At 41.9% G+C, this 16817-nt stretch overlaps 1 protein-coding gene across 4 annotated transcripts in view; it reads left to right on the top strand.

The window, feature by feature from the left end:
* The first annotated feature begins 1012 nt into the window (after positions 1–1012).
* phf3 (PHD finger protein 3) overlaps positions 1013–16817 on the top strand; it is a 30307-nt gene continuing 14502 nt past the window's right edge. The window contains exons 1-7 of one of the 4 annotated variants that reach the window (XM_080740186.1): positions 1013–1147; positions 4808–5069; positions 7215–7346; positions 7927–9244; positions 10693–10960; positions 14280–14331; positions 15283–15403. In XM_080740186.1, the coding sequence (XP_080596312.1) occupies positions 4832–5069; positions 7215–7346; positions 7927–9244; positions 10693–10960; positions 14280–14331; positions 15283–15403 (2129 nt within the window). In that variant the 5' untranslated portion in view covers positions 1013–1147; positions 4808–4831. Of the gene's footprint in view, positions 1148–4643; positions 5070–7214; positions 7347–7926; positions 9245–10692; positions 10961–14279; positions 14332–15282; positions 15404–16817 lie in introns of those variants that run through there. The other 3 variants (XM_080740187.1, XM_080740184.1, XM_080740185.1) reach the window with 3 other exon arrangements.

The following is a 16817-nucleotide window of genomic DNA, read 5'->3' on the forward strand; positions in this document are numbered from 1 at the left end:
TTATAATAAGAATAAGAATAACTTTTAAGTGCATGTTTTGCAGTGGTTTTCAAAGACAAAGTTTGTCTCACAGGACAGTCAGTGGGTTAAGGCTATACATATCCATTCGAAGTTACACACATACATTACATGACTATGTTAAGGGCCTTTTTACTGTTTATTTATATTTGACGATAACTCATGGAGCCCCCTGGGTGTTTCTGTTTGAGAGATTGAGAGGCCCCAAATGGATATATTTGGGCCCCTCAAAATGTTAAATATAAATAAACAGTATACAAACTATGCGTGCCATCTTTAAGAAGCCCCAGTAAACCCTGTGAAAGTATTTCAAGTTAAACATCACATTTCATGTTAAGGCCCTTTTTACCCTTCTTTTATATTGATCTCATCCCGGGCCCCACTTCAAACTATCTGGGGCCCCCAAAATGAAATGGAATTGATACACATATATTATATGTATATATAAATATGGGGGCCCTCAAAACTTTTTTTAAATATAAATATATACACACACTTTAGAAATAATGTATCCATTCCCTGCATCGATCCTTCTTAAAGTTAAAGTAATGTACGTGACATCACAGAACAGACACAAAAGAACCGCTTGGGTAATCAGGACCATTGTTCTCTGGTCACACCTTTGAGAGCCACGCTCTTTTCAGATTCTAATGAGCTAATGTTAACCCTCACCCTCACTTCAACTGTTCTCTGTCTCACAGTTGAGAGCTCAACTGGGGCCCCCTGATGGCCATGTTGGTTAAAAAATAAAATAATAATAATAATCTCATGAGGCCCCCAGGCTGTGAGGGGGCCCCAGGCGGCTGCCTATGTTGCCTGTATGGTAAGCACGGCCCTGCTCTCTCTCTCAACTAAAGGGGTCCTTGGCCTGAAAACGTTGAAGACCCCTGTAATAATTAAATTGTAAACACGACCCACGTGACCCACCAGGCCAACAGCAGCAGGCATCGACCAGCAGGCTGCTCTGCCTAGTGTGGGGAACGGATGACGGTTGGTTGACCGTTGGAGGAAGTTAACTGCCTGGTGCTGGAGGGACTACCTCCCTGGATTTGGCTGCAGTCGATGAAATGTAAACTCCTATTACTACCCTATAACGACACATGAACACCACATTAACAACACACACTGGGTAAGCAGAGATCCTTGCATTTTTGTCCAAGATGGGAAGCGTTTGTAGTGATGCAGGGGGGGCGTGATCGTACCTTACCAGGCTACGAAAACAAACTTGACAGGCCTCGATCTGCTCGCTGTTGCTAATGCTAAAGATAAGCATAGATATAGCATGTAGCATCGGGAGGATTATTACACTATACACTCGTTATTATGGGTTCGTGCATTGATTTGTTTACATATCTGGTGGCACGTTGTGCACGCCGATTGCGAGGATCCATCGCCACCACGACTCTTTGAAAAAGAGTGTTTAAATAAAAGATCTGCTATGTCTGTTATTAGGTTTAACTTCAATGCTAATAATGCTAATGCTGCTGCTTTCTGCTGGTGGAGGTTGGCTAGCCTTGATCTGCTATGGTTCTCAAAGTGGATTCCAATCCAGGGACTCTGTCTGTGTGGGTTCCTTTTATTATGGGGGTCTAAATTGACCCACATAAGTCTGTTATCTCTGACAGTGCACACATGGAACCGTTGGGGTCCATTGGTTCCATTTGGACACTGTCAGAGTTAAAGGGGAGACCTTGAAATGTGAAAGTTTTGAGAAACACCACCGCACTATGGTGGTTGGTTGGTTAGCCCTGATCTGCTACTGTAGTGAGCTAATCCATCCCATGTGAATCTGTGATGGATTGTTATTATAGAGCTTCGATCGCACCTGATCATTTAGACACTTATTGTCCGTGCAGTCCACACCCCACAGCGTTGGTTAGAACGAGCACAATAAAAGTCCACAAACAGTGATTCTTCTTCACTGTTTATTATCTACACTGCATAGCCCTGAAACAGCACGGTCGTTGATAATCTGACGTACGACCGTCATGGGTTAGGATTCACCTCGGTTGGAGGACGCGAATTGAACAGCGTCTACAAACTACACAAACATTCAAATTTCACAAACAAAGTGCTTTATGAAGTCACAACCAGTTCCAAATCTTGGCCGGCATTGTAGAATTACGGGCCGGCATTGTGTTCTTTAATAAGAAGCCTTTTTTATCCGATCGTGTTGTGTTTTCCCATGTATTTCCTGGTTGTCCCCCATGCGCACCAACCCTGTTGTGTGGGCGTGGCCTTGCCAAAATGGGTCCGGAAATGCATGGGAAAACATGCAACGATCGGATACAAAAAGGCTTCTTGTTAAAGAACACAACGCCGGCCAGTGATTATACAATGCCGGCCAAGATTTAGAACTGGTTGTGACTTTATAAAGCGCTTTGTTTGTGAAATTTGAACGTTTGTGTAGTTTGTATGGGCGAATCAATTCGCCTCCACCAACGCAGGCGAATCCTGACCCATGACCGTCATGTTTCAGGGCTAGTGTTTCTCTAAAGTGGGTTCCTTTTTAAGGGGTTCTAAATTGACCCACGCAAGTCTGTAACTCTGACAGTGTACAAATGGAACCAAATGGTCCATTTGGTTCCATTTGTACACTGTCAGAGTTAAGGGGAAGACCTTGAAATGTGAAAGTTTGAGAACCACTGCTCTGTTTGTTGTGCTAACAGTTCAACCTTTCGGCCTACACGAATTTCTATAATATCGCGAGATTACGCTCTGTCCCGCTAGCTATCCTTTGCATGCTACTATCATGCTAACGTGACAAATACGTTGTTTTTTGTTGTTATACCAACGTTTATATGTATTTCTGCTGCATATACTCGGGTGTATATGCTTATGTGACGTTAGATGTGCACGGGTTTCAGTGCAGTGTTCACGCTAACGGTGCTGAAATGGCGTTAATACCAGTGCATGTATGGCTGAGTTTCTGGGTTAGCAAACTTAGCATGCTAACGCTGGACATGGCTATTTGCTGGAAGCTGCTTCCCTCAGCCTACCACGCCATGGTTACTGTTACTGTAGTTTACATACAAACAAACAAACAAACAAACCACTTCAGTTGTGCTGTTCATGGCAGGCAGTGGTAGAAAAAGTATTCGCATAATCAAAAATTTATTTTTACATTATTTTATATTATATTTTACAGTATTTTAATATTTACAGGATTGATACTTTTGTAAAAGTATCAACACTGTCTGCAATATTAAAAAAACTCTATTGCAAGTAAAAGTCAGGAATTCAAAATGTACTGGAGTAAAAAGTACAAAAGTGGTGGGCTGGTGGCATCAAAAGTCATTTTGTCCAAAATTAAAATAAGTACAAAATGTTTGAAAATAGAGTAGAAGTAAAAGTATTTGAAATTGGAAATAATACTCAAGTTAAGTACATATACCTCAAAATTGTACTCTAAAGTACATTACTTAGGTAGATGTACTTAGTTACTTTACACCACTGCGCTTCAGTTGTGGTCATGGATTGTTTATGAACGTCTAGTTGTACATGATAGCTTGTGTAGTCTCTTGGTGGGCTTGGTTTCTGCTTCACTTGAGTGCCTTTCCTTTCTTCAGCACTTGTGGTTATTGTATTACTATGTTATGCCACTTAACGGTCATTAACGGACTGTGGCTGGGCAATGTATCGATACAGTATATCAATATCGTGATATGAGAGGCTCGTTTAGATATCGTCGGCTGGCATTTTGGATACTATTTGATTTGTTTGACATTATTGTGACATGACATAAGTGTGGTTTCCTGGTTGGTTTCCTGGTTTTTAAGTGAAATGTCGTTTCCTGAGTGAACTTACCTGACCCGACTGTTGTAACGGTTCTATTATTTATAAAGCCTTTACCCACTTTGTTGTTTTATCAGGCATTACTGCTTTACAAAATATAATTTTGTCAATATTTGATAACTAATCTATTTGGGGTGCCTTGTTGTTGTGCTGGCTCAGCCAGTGTGTGCCCAGACCACATGAGTGTGAGGACTTGGGTTCGAATCTGACCCTGCCTTGTCTCGCATCTCTCCCTCTTCCCTTAGTTTCCTGAAAAAAGAAAAAAAAAACAGTGTCAACGTCTTTGCACACTGCTGCGTTTTTCGGGCCGAATATCTGAGTGAATTTCAGAGTGCGTGAATAAAAAAATCAACCTCACGTCATGTCAATCACGTTTGCACACTGCCGCCCGTTTCGTATTTATTTTCGGGCCAGGATTGATTTTTTTCCGATATTCGCAGCTGTCGCACTGAGTCCCTTGCTCTCTCTCTCTTTCCTCTCTCTCTCCCTGGCCTACGGCTTTCGGATTTCCAAAACGCAACGAAAACATGCAGTGCAGTGTGCAACCACCTTAAGTCAACAACACTTAATTCACACATCCAGCTATAGAGGCTGCATATTTTTACTTGATTCATATGTGACTGGGTTGTTTTTCTTTATGAATGGTTTTGATGTAGCCTAATATACTCTTGTATTTATGAATGGTTGTGATGTAGCCTAATATACTCTTGTATTTATGAATGGTTGTGATGTAGCCTAATATACTCTTGTATTTATGAATGGTTGTGATGTAGCCTAATATACTCTTGTATTTATGAATGGTTGTGATGTAGCCTAATATACTCTTGTATTTATGAATGGTTGTGATGTAGCCTAATATACTCTTGTATTTATGAATGGTTGTGATGTAGCCTAATATACTCTTGTATTTATGACTGGTTGTGATGTAGCCTAATATACTCTTGTATTTATGAATGGTTGTGATGTAGCCTAATATACTCTTGTATTTATGCAGGCCCACAAGAAGGCAGGAGCATTCATGGATATTGTGGACACCTTTAATCATTTAATCCCTAGTGACCAGCTGGATGACTCCTTGCTAATAGGTCAGAATCTGGAGTGTGACGCCAGTAATGAGTTTGGAACCCTCGTCCAACTGGAGGATTCGCTGAGGAACATGCTCAGCGACAAAGATCCCATGTTAGGATCTGCAAGCTGCTCTCAGTTCGATCTCCTGGACAATGAGGACTCCAGCTTTCAGATTGCAGGGCCAACTGGTATGTACAAACTAGGGCATTCATTCACCCAATATTCGAATATTCAAATATCAAAGTCACTATTTGACGTTGTTCACCGAAGTCGAATATTCTCTTTTTCTTTTTTCCCTCTTTAAAAAATATATAGTTTATAAAGCTTGGCTAGGATAGGAAGTCATAAGAATGAGTTGTCAATGGTTCTCAAACCTTTTTAGGCCGTGACCCCCACAATAAACATATTTGAACTGGGGACCCCCACCCTGACAAGCACTTAGTTGGAATTGTAGGTGTTACATTTAATGTGACTCTGTTCCGCAGATAAATATTGTGAAAATAGCCGATCTACATGCTCACATTGTGAGCATGTAGATCGGCTATTTTCACAATGTTCGCCTCTTGCTTAATTAATATTTGACAGTTTGGCCAGTCCTGTCGAATATTCGACTATTCGAATACTTTGAGGTCGAATAATTTGAATACTAAAAATCACTAAATCGTGAATGCCCTAGTACAAACTAATGATGTTGCTGGAACGTTATTTGACAACGTTTAACATTTACTTCACAACATTTAAATTTGTAACATTCAATTGAAGAAAAGAAAAGGACGCAGAGGCGCCAATAGCCGAGTGGCTAAGCCGTTTATATATTGATTGATTGATTGGTTGAATATTTCATTAGACAAGAATAGAGAACAGTACAAGTATAGTCAATACAATAATAAAACAAAAAAATAGTACATGTACAGTTAAACACCCTGCCTAAAAGGAGCATCCCAAATAAGTCCTTTTACAGTCTTGTTTACGTCGGAAGTCCTAAATTCATGGACATAACAAATAGCAAGCAAAAACAAACAAAAAAAACCCATTCAAAAATCATTGCAGTTAAAAACACTATAGCCTAGGTACAGGGTAGGGTAAATAATGGGGTGGGCTAAGGTAAGGGGAGGTAGTGCCCACTTCTGGCCTGTCTATGAGAGAAGTGATAACTACCTCCGCCTCTGGCCTCCTGAAAGGTGAGTTTTCAGGGCAGTTTTGAAGGAGGCCAGCGAGCTACATCAGAGCCTGGTAAAGCCTGTATCATAGTCGGGTCCGCGGTGGAAGGCTTTACACCGCGGTGTAGTCTTTTAGAGTCTTTTTGAGTCATGAAACTACAAAGTTACATCATTCCTCACGGTGGAGAGCTTTCCACCGTGAGTCCCAACACATCTCTCTGTTTTTACTATCAGACAGACAGGCTCTACACCCCGTTCACTGATTGGTCGACCTGAACCGGTCTAGAAGGGGTAAAGGACTTCACCGTGGGCCGTGACTATGATGGCCTGCACTTATTTTCTGACTTGAGGTGGAAAGCTTTCCACCTCAAATTTGCGGTGGATAGGTCTCCACCATAGACTCTGATACGGGCTTAACAGGAAAAGCCGACCAAAAACAAAGTCGACCCAAACTCGTTTCCCAACGGGTCTGTGGCCTTAAGCTAGATGCAAAATAGACAAAAATCTAATCTTTGCTTCTGGGGGTCCCTGGAACAAAATATTTTGCGATGGGGGTCCGTGGCCAAATACATATTATGGGGGTCCTTGACATGACAAAGTTTGAGAAACAATGATAGCAACATCATTATTTTTCAGGAAAACTGTTAGGATTTAGAAGACATTTTTAGAATGTGCCTATCAGTGGTTAAGGACCCCCAAAATGTGTTTTTGGCCGCGGAGTCGCGGACTCCCATCTCAAAATATTTTGTACCACGGATGGACCCCTATCGCAAAATATTTTGTTCCAGGGACCCCCAGAAGCAAAGATTAGATTTCGGTCTATTCTGCATCTAGCTTAAGGCCACAGACCCGTTGGGAAACGAGTTTGGGTCGACTTTGTCTTAGGTGGACCTTTCATGTATTCCAGAGCCTATATACCCAGTATAACAGGCTCTGCTACCTGACAGTCAGCCAGTCAGCTTTGTTCCAAATGGACCCTTACAGGTCTGTAAGTCCTGAGAGTGTGCAAAAGGAACCAAATGGCTCCATTTGCAGTCCCCACCTAAAGCTCTATGATTTCTGTATAACTTGACATTTAATGTTTCAGGATTGCTTGCTGACCTGGAAGCGGAGTTTCACTTGATATGATTAAAATATCGCATAAACTCCAATTGAAAGTGGTTGTAATTGCAGGTCTCGAGGTTGCTGCCACAGACGCGGGTCTCGCTGGTGCCCCTAGTGGTGAGCTGAAGAGCACGGAGACCGCAGTCGTCAAGCGTCCTGTCGGGAGGCCAAGGAAAAAACCACGGCATCCGGTAGAATCCGGTAAGTCGGTTATCTTTCAGGGCGTTGTTTCCGGTAGATCAAGGGTCTTCAACAGGGGGTCCGGGACCCCTAGGGGGTCCTCAGAGTTACTACAGGGGGGCCTCCAAATCTTTGTGTGAAAGACACTTTTTTTGTCTCCTCCTTTTTTATATTAACCTCTTGAACCCTAGTGTCCATATTCTGAGAACTTTAGCCAAAAATAGCAGATCTACAAGCTCACAACGCCTCGCAACACGATCCGTTGTGAGCTTGTGGATTGGCTATTTTTGGCAAAGAGGTTTGGTGTAGAGGGGAAAAAAGAGCACACTAAGTACAGAGTGAAAGGTTAAGTTTATTTAGTATTGACGGTTCAAATGGTTAAATATCTGAAAACACAAATTGACATGAATCCATTGTGCTGTCAAACAATTAAACTATGAAAAGTTTGTGGGGGGTCCCTGCTTCATCTCTCTCTCAACTAAGGGGTCCTTGGCCTGAAGACGTTGGAAGACTCCTGCGGTAGATTATACTGTCAATTTGTAGATGTGCTAATACTCTTTTACAACTTGCTTACCTTTAACTTGCTTCTTTTTTTGAACAGAACCAACTGATGGCGAAGTGTCCGCCAAGAGGACCCCCACAGGAAGACCGGGTAGGAAACCTGTGAACAGGCTGCAGAAGTCCTTTCTAATCGAGAAAGGAGTCACGGGTGCCGACCTGAAGAAAGAACTGACATTGGGGGGGCGGATAAACATTAGCGATCTGGACGTTGGACTGTGGATAAACCCTGTGGTCGTACTGAAGCGATTGACTGTCACAGTCGGAGGGTTCAGGATCGAGCTGCTTCCGGGGCCCTCCTACGCAGCCAACGCTGCTGACGCCGGCCAGTCGGTGTGCTTTGAAGACTCGTTTTCGTACTGTGGCGATATTCAATATGCCATGTTGCAAGACGACGCACAGGAGGACGCCGCGCAAGAGAACCAGACTAACCTGGGCGGCGTCGAGAACATGTCCACCGAAGAAGAAGACGTTCCCCTTGGGCTGGGCCCGTACGTAAATCCAAACGAGGTTCAGGCTGCCAACGGGGCGCTCATGAGAAGCCCCTGCGCGGAAGAGACCAAACCCGACAATCAAAGCGGTCCCACAAAGCACAAGCCGGTCGGTGCTGAGAAAGACGGCGTTAAGCAGCCACAAAACACACACGGCATCAAAACTGATTCTAATAGTAAGGACAAAGAAAAGACTCTGGGCCAGAAGCAGCTCAAGTCTAAACAAGCGCTGACTCCTCTAAAGTCTAAGAACTCGTCCAGTAGCACCATGAAGGGACCTAAATCTCCACAAAACAAACCTTCAAAGATCACCCACGCACCGGCCGTCAACAGGGGGAAAACTCTGAACGAAAAAGACGTGTCACTGAAACGGCACGGAGAGGAGCTCCAAAATGAGCATGCACCCAAAGTGCAGAAGATGCAGGACAAACACGCGAATAAAGTAAAGCCAAAATCGCCGGGTGCCAGCAGCGGCGGCGGCAAGAAGAGCCCGTCGTCGTCTGACAGTGGCCATGCCGAGCCGCAGGGACCGACCAAGAATTCACACGTCGTTGGTCCCAAACCGGAGAGTTCCCAGCCAGCGCACGGTGCCACGGGTCACTCTTCAAGATCCACGGAGGACGGCGGGCAGGAGAAGTCCAAGGTTAAGAAGCCAGAAAAGATCCTTCAGAGACAGAAGAGTAAGACCGTCAGAAGCCTGTCTGTGGACGAGCCACAGCTGTTCATTCCAGACAACGCACCGCCTCCGCCGCCGCCGCCGGTGGTGAAGAAGGAAACGGTTGAAGACCAGACCACCACCACCGCCGCCAGCAGTGACACCGCCTGGGAAGGAAACAACTGTGGTCTCTGCAAGAAACACCATAACAACACGTGGGTTTGGTTTGGTTTCTCTTATTCAATCCAGTAAAGTAGAGATGGGATTTATGGCTCTATGAAGTGAGCAGGATCTCTGGGATCCGTTCCTTTCAAAGAGCCCCTTCGAAGACTAATTTTGGTTACTAGAGATTTTGATTATAATTACAAATCTTATATACATTTCGTCCATGTATACATTTACGCTCACAATTTGTCACGTTGCAACGCATTGTAAAGTTGTAGATCTGCCATTTTCAAAAGATTTTTCTACATTTTATTAATTGGAAAACATAATGAGTACTTTCTACTATTGGTACGTTAAGTACATTTTGATACCAATACTTTTGTGCTTTCACTCAAGTACATTTTAATTCCCAACTTCTACTTGTGGCAGAGTATTTCCACATTGCAGTATTGATACTTTTACTTAAATAAACGATGTATACCCCCCCTCATCAAAAAGAAGGAACGGCTCCCTACTGCGAACCGGATCCCATCGTTCATTTCAAACGTTCGCGAACGTCTCACCTCTAGAGTAAAGTTGCTACTCCTAGCAGATGGATTGTGTTGTACAGTTGTTGAACTGATTATAATTATAATTGTTTCATTTGAAAGCAGATATCGGTTTAGCAAACATAATGGGATAAATGGAACGGAGAGCTAAATATTACAGGGATTTATTTACCCATTTAGACCTGGAATTATTTTATACTTAAAGGGGAAGACCACCCATTTTCAATATTGAAATATGTCATTAATATACCTTAGAGGAGTTGTGTGGAAATAGAAAAAAAGTTCCCCCCCTTCTGTGTTGCCTAGAACTGGAGGATTGATTTTGGGGTTTGTATTGTAAATTACAATGTGTGATGTCATCAAGTTGTACTTTACAATACAAACCCCAAAATCAATCCTCCAGTTCTAGGCAACACAGAAGGGGGGGAACTTTTTTTTCTATTTCCACACAACTCCTCTAAGGTATATTAATGACATATTTCAATATTGAAAATGGGTGGTCTTCCCCTTTAAGCTATTTAAAAAATAGCAGATCTACAAGCTCACAGAGTGGCACCGAGTGCCATGTTGCGAGCTTGCAGATCTGCTATTTCTTTTTAAATGGTGAAATCTTTTGCAAATATTTGAATATATATCTTTTCAAAGCGAACATTTGTAACTCAAAAATTTGCTTTGGAACAACATATTTTGAGGTCGGATTTGCGCAGCCAAATGCATGTCATTCTGGGGGTCCTTGACATGAAAAAGTTTGAGAAGCACTGATTTAGAAGAAGGATTTAGAAGACATTTATAGAATCAGGTCAAAAATATTCAAAGACTTGCATAATAATGTTCACTATTTTTCAATAGCTAAAGCGTGAAATAACTGTTAAAAGTGGTTCAAATGTTAACATGAGCCTGACCCCATAATGTTAACATGAGCCTGACCCCATAATGCCGGCTGTGCTCAGGTTCATGGTGGGCTGCGGGCGCTGTGACGACTGGTTCCACGGCGACTGCGTGGGCCTGGACCTGACCAAGGTGCGCGAGATGGAGGAGGAGGACCAGATGTACGTGTGCCTCAAGTGCTGCGCCGAGGAGCCCGACACCCCGAGCACCGCTAAGCCAGAGGGACAGGCCAAGCCCGACGCACCACAGGACCACAAAGCAGCAGCACCTCCTCCCAAGCCCAGGCCAGGGCAGCTGCCCACCTCACCTGGGGCCAGGCCAGTCAAGAAGGTAAAGGAGAACTTCTACCTCTGTTTGAGGTCACATGTTCAGATACTGGATTCTGATTGGCTTAAAACAGTGGTAAATCAGTCAACAACCTTGAGTTGGCTCATGGACCCCGCCCGCTGTTGTGTTGCAGTTTTGTAACTAAATAAGCTTGCAAGTTACAACTGTGTTTTCTTTCATTTAATATGGTAGAAGTGGTAGAAAAGCAATTTACCATTCGAGGGTCGTGGGTTGTTTGGCACAACCCTGAAACAGTGTTAAATCAGCCAACAACCCACTCCCTCTCATGGTAAATGTCTTACACCTCAAGTAGTTAATCATTATTGCATTACTTATACCAGTGGTTCTCAACCTTTTCAGACCGCGACCCCCCAAAAGAATATTTGAACTGGTGACCCCCCCCCCCACCCTGACGAGCACTAAGAGTTGAGGCATTACGTTTTGTATAACGCGGTTCTATTGTGAAAATAGCAGATCTACATGCTCACAACTTGATTTTGATTTGATAATCTTTATTTTGAACTCACAATTAAAAACAAAACATTAAAACAAATAATAATGGTCACAATATATATTATATACAAAAACGTGATACATAAACAAAAATAAAGTAAATAAAGTGCAATCATCATTTTCTTCAAAAGTCCAAAAAGGAGTAGGATGAAGTGAATACTTATTAACTCCTACCCCCCTATTATATAATAATCACAATCCATAATCAATACTGTATATCATCTATTCCTATGATATCTTTATACATTATCCCTATATTTCCAATTTATCTATATTACATAATCATCTATTCCTATGATATCTTTATACATTATCCATATATTTCCAATGTATCTATATTATATAATCATCTACAACGCCTCGCAACTCACAATTTCTGCCACTAATATTCGACAGTTTGGCCAGTGTTTCATTAGTCATTTTAGAGGTATTAAAAAGTCCTTAAACTGTCACTTTAGAAATGTGCAGATACCCTCTATACACTTCAACTTTATGTTGGTTTGTTTACTGTTGAGTGAGAAAACAATGTTGCACATTAAGTTAATCATCTGGGGACCCCTCAAAATAATTGGGGGAGCCCCCTGGGGGTCCAGACCCACAGGTTGAGAACCACTGACTCATACTGTAGGGATGGGACCATAACCGTTATTATCGTTTATCGGGATTAAAAAAACACTCACGATAATCGTATCGTGCAGATTTAAACGTATTGTGAAATTGTCCTCCATCATGCACTGGGATCAATTCACCTTTCATTTGCCGAGCTGCATATCTGGTACCATTTTAAACCGTCTATAATTGGTAAAACGGACCTGGAAATGACATACTTGATTGATACAGCCTTCTTCTTTTTTTCACTCTACCAAATCTCTTTGCCAAAAAATAGCCGATCTACAAGCTCACAGCGCGCTGCGTTGTGAGCTTGTAGATTTGCTATTAATTTGGCAAATGTTCTGCCCCATGAATAATGGATGTTGGGGATATTTTGATTATCGCGATAATATCGTAAATCGCAATTTCTTTGGCACAATAATCGTGACATGAATATGTCACATTGTCCCATCCCTAATCACTTACTTGGCCTGTTAATGAAAGATAGAAATGGTCACTCATTATGTGTGCTGGTTGCCTTGTTGTCACGTTTGTTCTCCAGACATTTCAGCCATTGATTTTAGCCAGTGTTACTGCTTCATGATAAGGGTTTGTTGTTTTATTTGAGGTCTACACATGGGTGTTTGGTAAACCACAATATCTGCACCACAATTCAGTGTCTTTTTGTCAGTTTTAACCCATTTAGGCTTAGAATTATTGACTGCTTTAACCAGTGAAAAATAGCAGATATACAAGCTCACAGCGCGGCACCGAGTGCCGCGCTGCGAGCTTGTAGATCTGCTATTTTTGAAAAAGTCATGAAAATGTGTGCAAATCTTTGAATATATGTATTATCAAAGCGAACGTTTGTAACTCAAATTTTGCTTCTGGGTGGTCCCTGGAACTAAATATTTTAAGATGGGGGTCCGTGGCCAAATACGTATAATTTTGGGGGTCCTTCACATGAAAAGGTTTGAGAACCACTGGCATAGTAGTCTCTCAAGAACAGACTAACTGAGCTCCGGTTAAGTGAAAAGGACCTTTTCTTTGACGATGGCTGGCCAGATTGCTGACATAGAAACATAGGTTTTTTTCCAAAAATCTTAGAAGGATTCAAAAGACACTTATAGAATCGGGTCAAAATTCTAATTTTCACGATTTTTTAAAAATAGCAGATCTACAAGGTGCCGCGCTGTGAGCTTGTATATCTGCTATTTTTTTATATTTAAAGCATAAAATATTGCGTCCTAATGTGTTCAGGCCTAAATGGGTTAAGAAATCACATTTTACACACACGTTCCTGAGAACTAGACTACGGATGTCTTTCTGGCTGAGACAGTTCATGTGAACTAGGGATGGGACGATATGAACATTTCCATTTCACGATTTCTACGGTATCATCGTCATAATCAAAATCCATTATAATGGGACGCGTTGTGAGCTTGTAGTGCTGCTATTCTTTGTTGTGAGCTTGTCGATCTGATTTGTTTTGGCAAAGACATTTGATGTGAAAAAAAGACTGCATCAAGTACTTGTATTATAAGTATCTTTTACCAATTATAGAGGGTTTAAGTGGTACCGCCGGATATGCAGTTCGGCAAATAAAAGGTGAATTGATCCCAGTGCATGACGGAGGACGATATCACCATAAATAAAATCTCTGCGATACGATTATCGAGTGTTTTTTTATCACGATAAACAATAATATCGCTTATCGTCCCATCCCAGGCACACATCTGCCTCATGGGTTTGAATGCGGCTCGTGACCCCCCCCCCCCGGTCGCATGTCATCTGCTCGCTGTCTAGTATCCCCTCTTCCATCCAATGTGCTGCTGTTTACTAAAGCAGAATTGTCTTAACATATTGTCACTGTCGGGCAGAAACCTTGTATCTCCCAAGTTTCAACTTTTACGTTCTTTACCAAAGTAAAGCGCTGCTTCATCATTCAAGGCTGTCGCACAAAAGTAGTGAAAACAGCAGATCTACAAGCACACAACGCCTCGCGATGCGAGGCGTTGTGTGCTTGTAGATCTGCTGTTTTCACTAGTTTAAATCATTTTTAAAATGATAATGCAAAACAAACCGTTTTGGACATACAAGGTTTTCACCCGACAACGACGATATATAGGTTTCCAAAGATTATCTTACAGTTATCAACTAGGTGTGTATTGTGTGGTGAGGCTGCTGGCTAAGTTGTTTGTGTTTCATTCCTTCATAGGAGTCTGAAAGAAAGCAGTCAACAGAGGTCAAAGACACAAGCCAAAAAACGGGTACCTTTTTTACATTTGTTTATCTAGCGGCCCATTCAGGCCGGGAACACATTTTAGAGTATTACAGTACATGTACAGTATGTAGCAACATTATTTGTTTTTGTTGGATAGTTTTTGAATAATATTGTTTTTCTGAAAGCTTGGGTCAGGCCTAACTGGGCTAGTTCAGCGGAGCCCAAATGGTAGATTGTGATCTACCAGTAGCGATAGCGGCGATCCCTTCCTGAGCGCTTCTAGATATCTAGCAAGTTTGATATTTGGCTCTGTCGCAAACTGGACATCATACAGTGTGAAAGAGGTTGAGAGTGCACAATGAGAAGATCTGTGTTAAATGATAGCACTGCTCACAGACAGAAAGTCTGTCTGTCTGTCTGTCTGTCTGTCTGTCTGTCTGTCTGTCTGTCTGTCTGTCTGTCTGTCTGTCTGTCTGTCTGACTGTTTGTCTGTCTGTATGGATAGATGGATATATCATGAATAGGCCATATAGACTTTTATTCCGAGGGTAAATTCAGGTGTCTTATTGGTAGTAAATAATCGTCTGTTTCATAGCAATAGGCCTATGAAACCAACGCATCTCACTTCAATATGTTGATAAAACGTGCAGCAGCACTGCTGATGTTATTAACATTGAACAGGTCTATCTGTGTGCGACACTTCCAAATCATACAGTGTGTTCGAGCCCTTAAGAGAAATGTAGGTGTCTTACTACTGAGAACATATCATTTTTAGGTTTTAGACGTTTTTTACTGATTAGGTGGGTTGTCTACGTATGTTATTGTTTTTCTAGATTGATATTCCTATGCATTTGTTATATTGTTGTTATTGTACTGACATATTATCTTGCTTATTATAGTGATATGTATTACCTGCTTATTGTAAGTCGCTTTGGATTAAAAGCGTCTGCTAAATGCCTAACCTGTAAACATATTAACTGTTATTCTGTCGTCTTAGCAGTTCCACCAAAACTGGAGATGAAAAAGAAGACTTCGTCTCCAGGTGTGAAGAAACCGGCGTCTGTGGATGAAATCAGGAGGAGCGTACGAGATTCTCTCAAGGAAATCCTCTTGCAACGGTAGGCCCTCCCCACGTGTGACTGAGTGAATGAGTTTAAATCTAACTCTCCACGTGTGACTGAGTGAATGAGTTTAAATCTAACTCTCCATGTGTGACTGAGTGAATGAGTTTAAATCTAACTCTCCACGTGTGACTGAGTGAATGAGTTTAAATCTAACTCTCCACGTGTGACTGAGTGAAGGAGTTTAAATCTAACTCTCCACGTGTGACTGAGTGAATGAGTTTAAATCTAACTCTCCATGTGTGACTGAGTGAAGGAGTTTAAATCTAACTCTCCATGTGTGACTGAGTGAATGAGTTTAAATCTAACTCTCCACGTGTGACTGAGTGAATGAGTTTAAATCTAACTCTCCACGTGTGACTGAGTGAATGAGTTTAAATCTAACTCTCCACGTGTGACTGAGTGAATGAGTTTAAATCTAACTCTCCATGTGTGACTGAGTGAATGAGTTTAAATCTAACTCTCCACGTGTGACTGAGTGAATGAGTTTAAATCTAACTCTCCATGTGTGACTGAGTGAATGAGTTTAAATCTAACTCTCCATGTGTGACTGAGTGAATGAGTTTAAATCTAACTCTCCATGTGTGACTGAGTGAATGAGTTTAAATCTAACTCTCCACGTGTGTCTGAGTGAATGAGTTTAAATCTAACTCTCCATGTGTGACTGAGTGAATGAGTTTAAATCTAACTCTCCACGTGTGACTGAGTGAATGAGTTTAAATCTAGAGTCCACAACAGCTCCGACTGCCAGCGGTGGGACGTGATGCTAAATCGCTTATTTGTGTCGCTGGTCGAGTGTAGCCCCCCAGAATAGCCAGGGACATTAGGGTCCATGTGCTTAAACCCACCACTACTAGTGCTTCACCTTGACTTGATGTCAGTAACCCATGAATGCATTGATTGATTGATTGAAGAATTTATTAGAAGTTTGCAATAGAAAAAAGTACAGTTTCATGACAGTACAAATCACTGGTACAAGGTCAACTAAAAGGAGATCCTAGAAAGCAGAGGCTTATTTCCACAGGAACCACACTTTAAGTATCTCATATAACATTGAAAGACAGACGGATAGAACATAGTACTTTATCTAGGATAATATCAGTTTCAAAAGCATAACATCAAATACAAAGGCAGAAAAAAAAAGAAAGGGGGGGGGGGGGGAGCATGGGGGCTTAGTCTATTTACAAGTCATGGGTAGCAGCTGTCTGAAGGTGACTTTTCATACCAATTTTGAAGGAGGCTAGTGATTTGCTCTCCTTTAAGGCTTGTGGAAGGGCGTTCCACAAGTTGATGGCATAGCAGGAGAACGAGTTAGCGCCTTGTTTAGTGTTAAATCTACGTTGATGATGATTAGTGGAGTGCAGTGTCTATAAGGGCATACACATGCATGTAGAGTTCTTGCTGAAGCAGG

Source organism: Nannobrachium achirus, assembly GCF_963921795.1.
Source record: "Nannobrachium achirus genome assembly, chromosome: 13".
In the NCBI taxonomy this organism is placed as follows: domain Eukaryota; kingdom Metazoa; phylum Chordata; class Actinopteri; order Myctophiformes; family Myctophidae; genus Nannobrachium; species Nannobrachium achirus.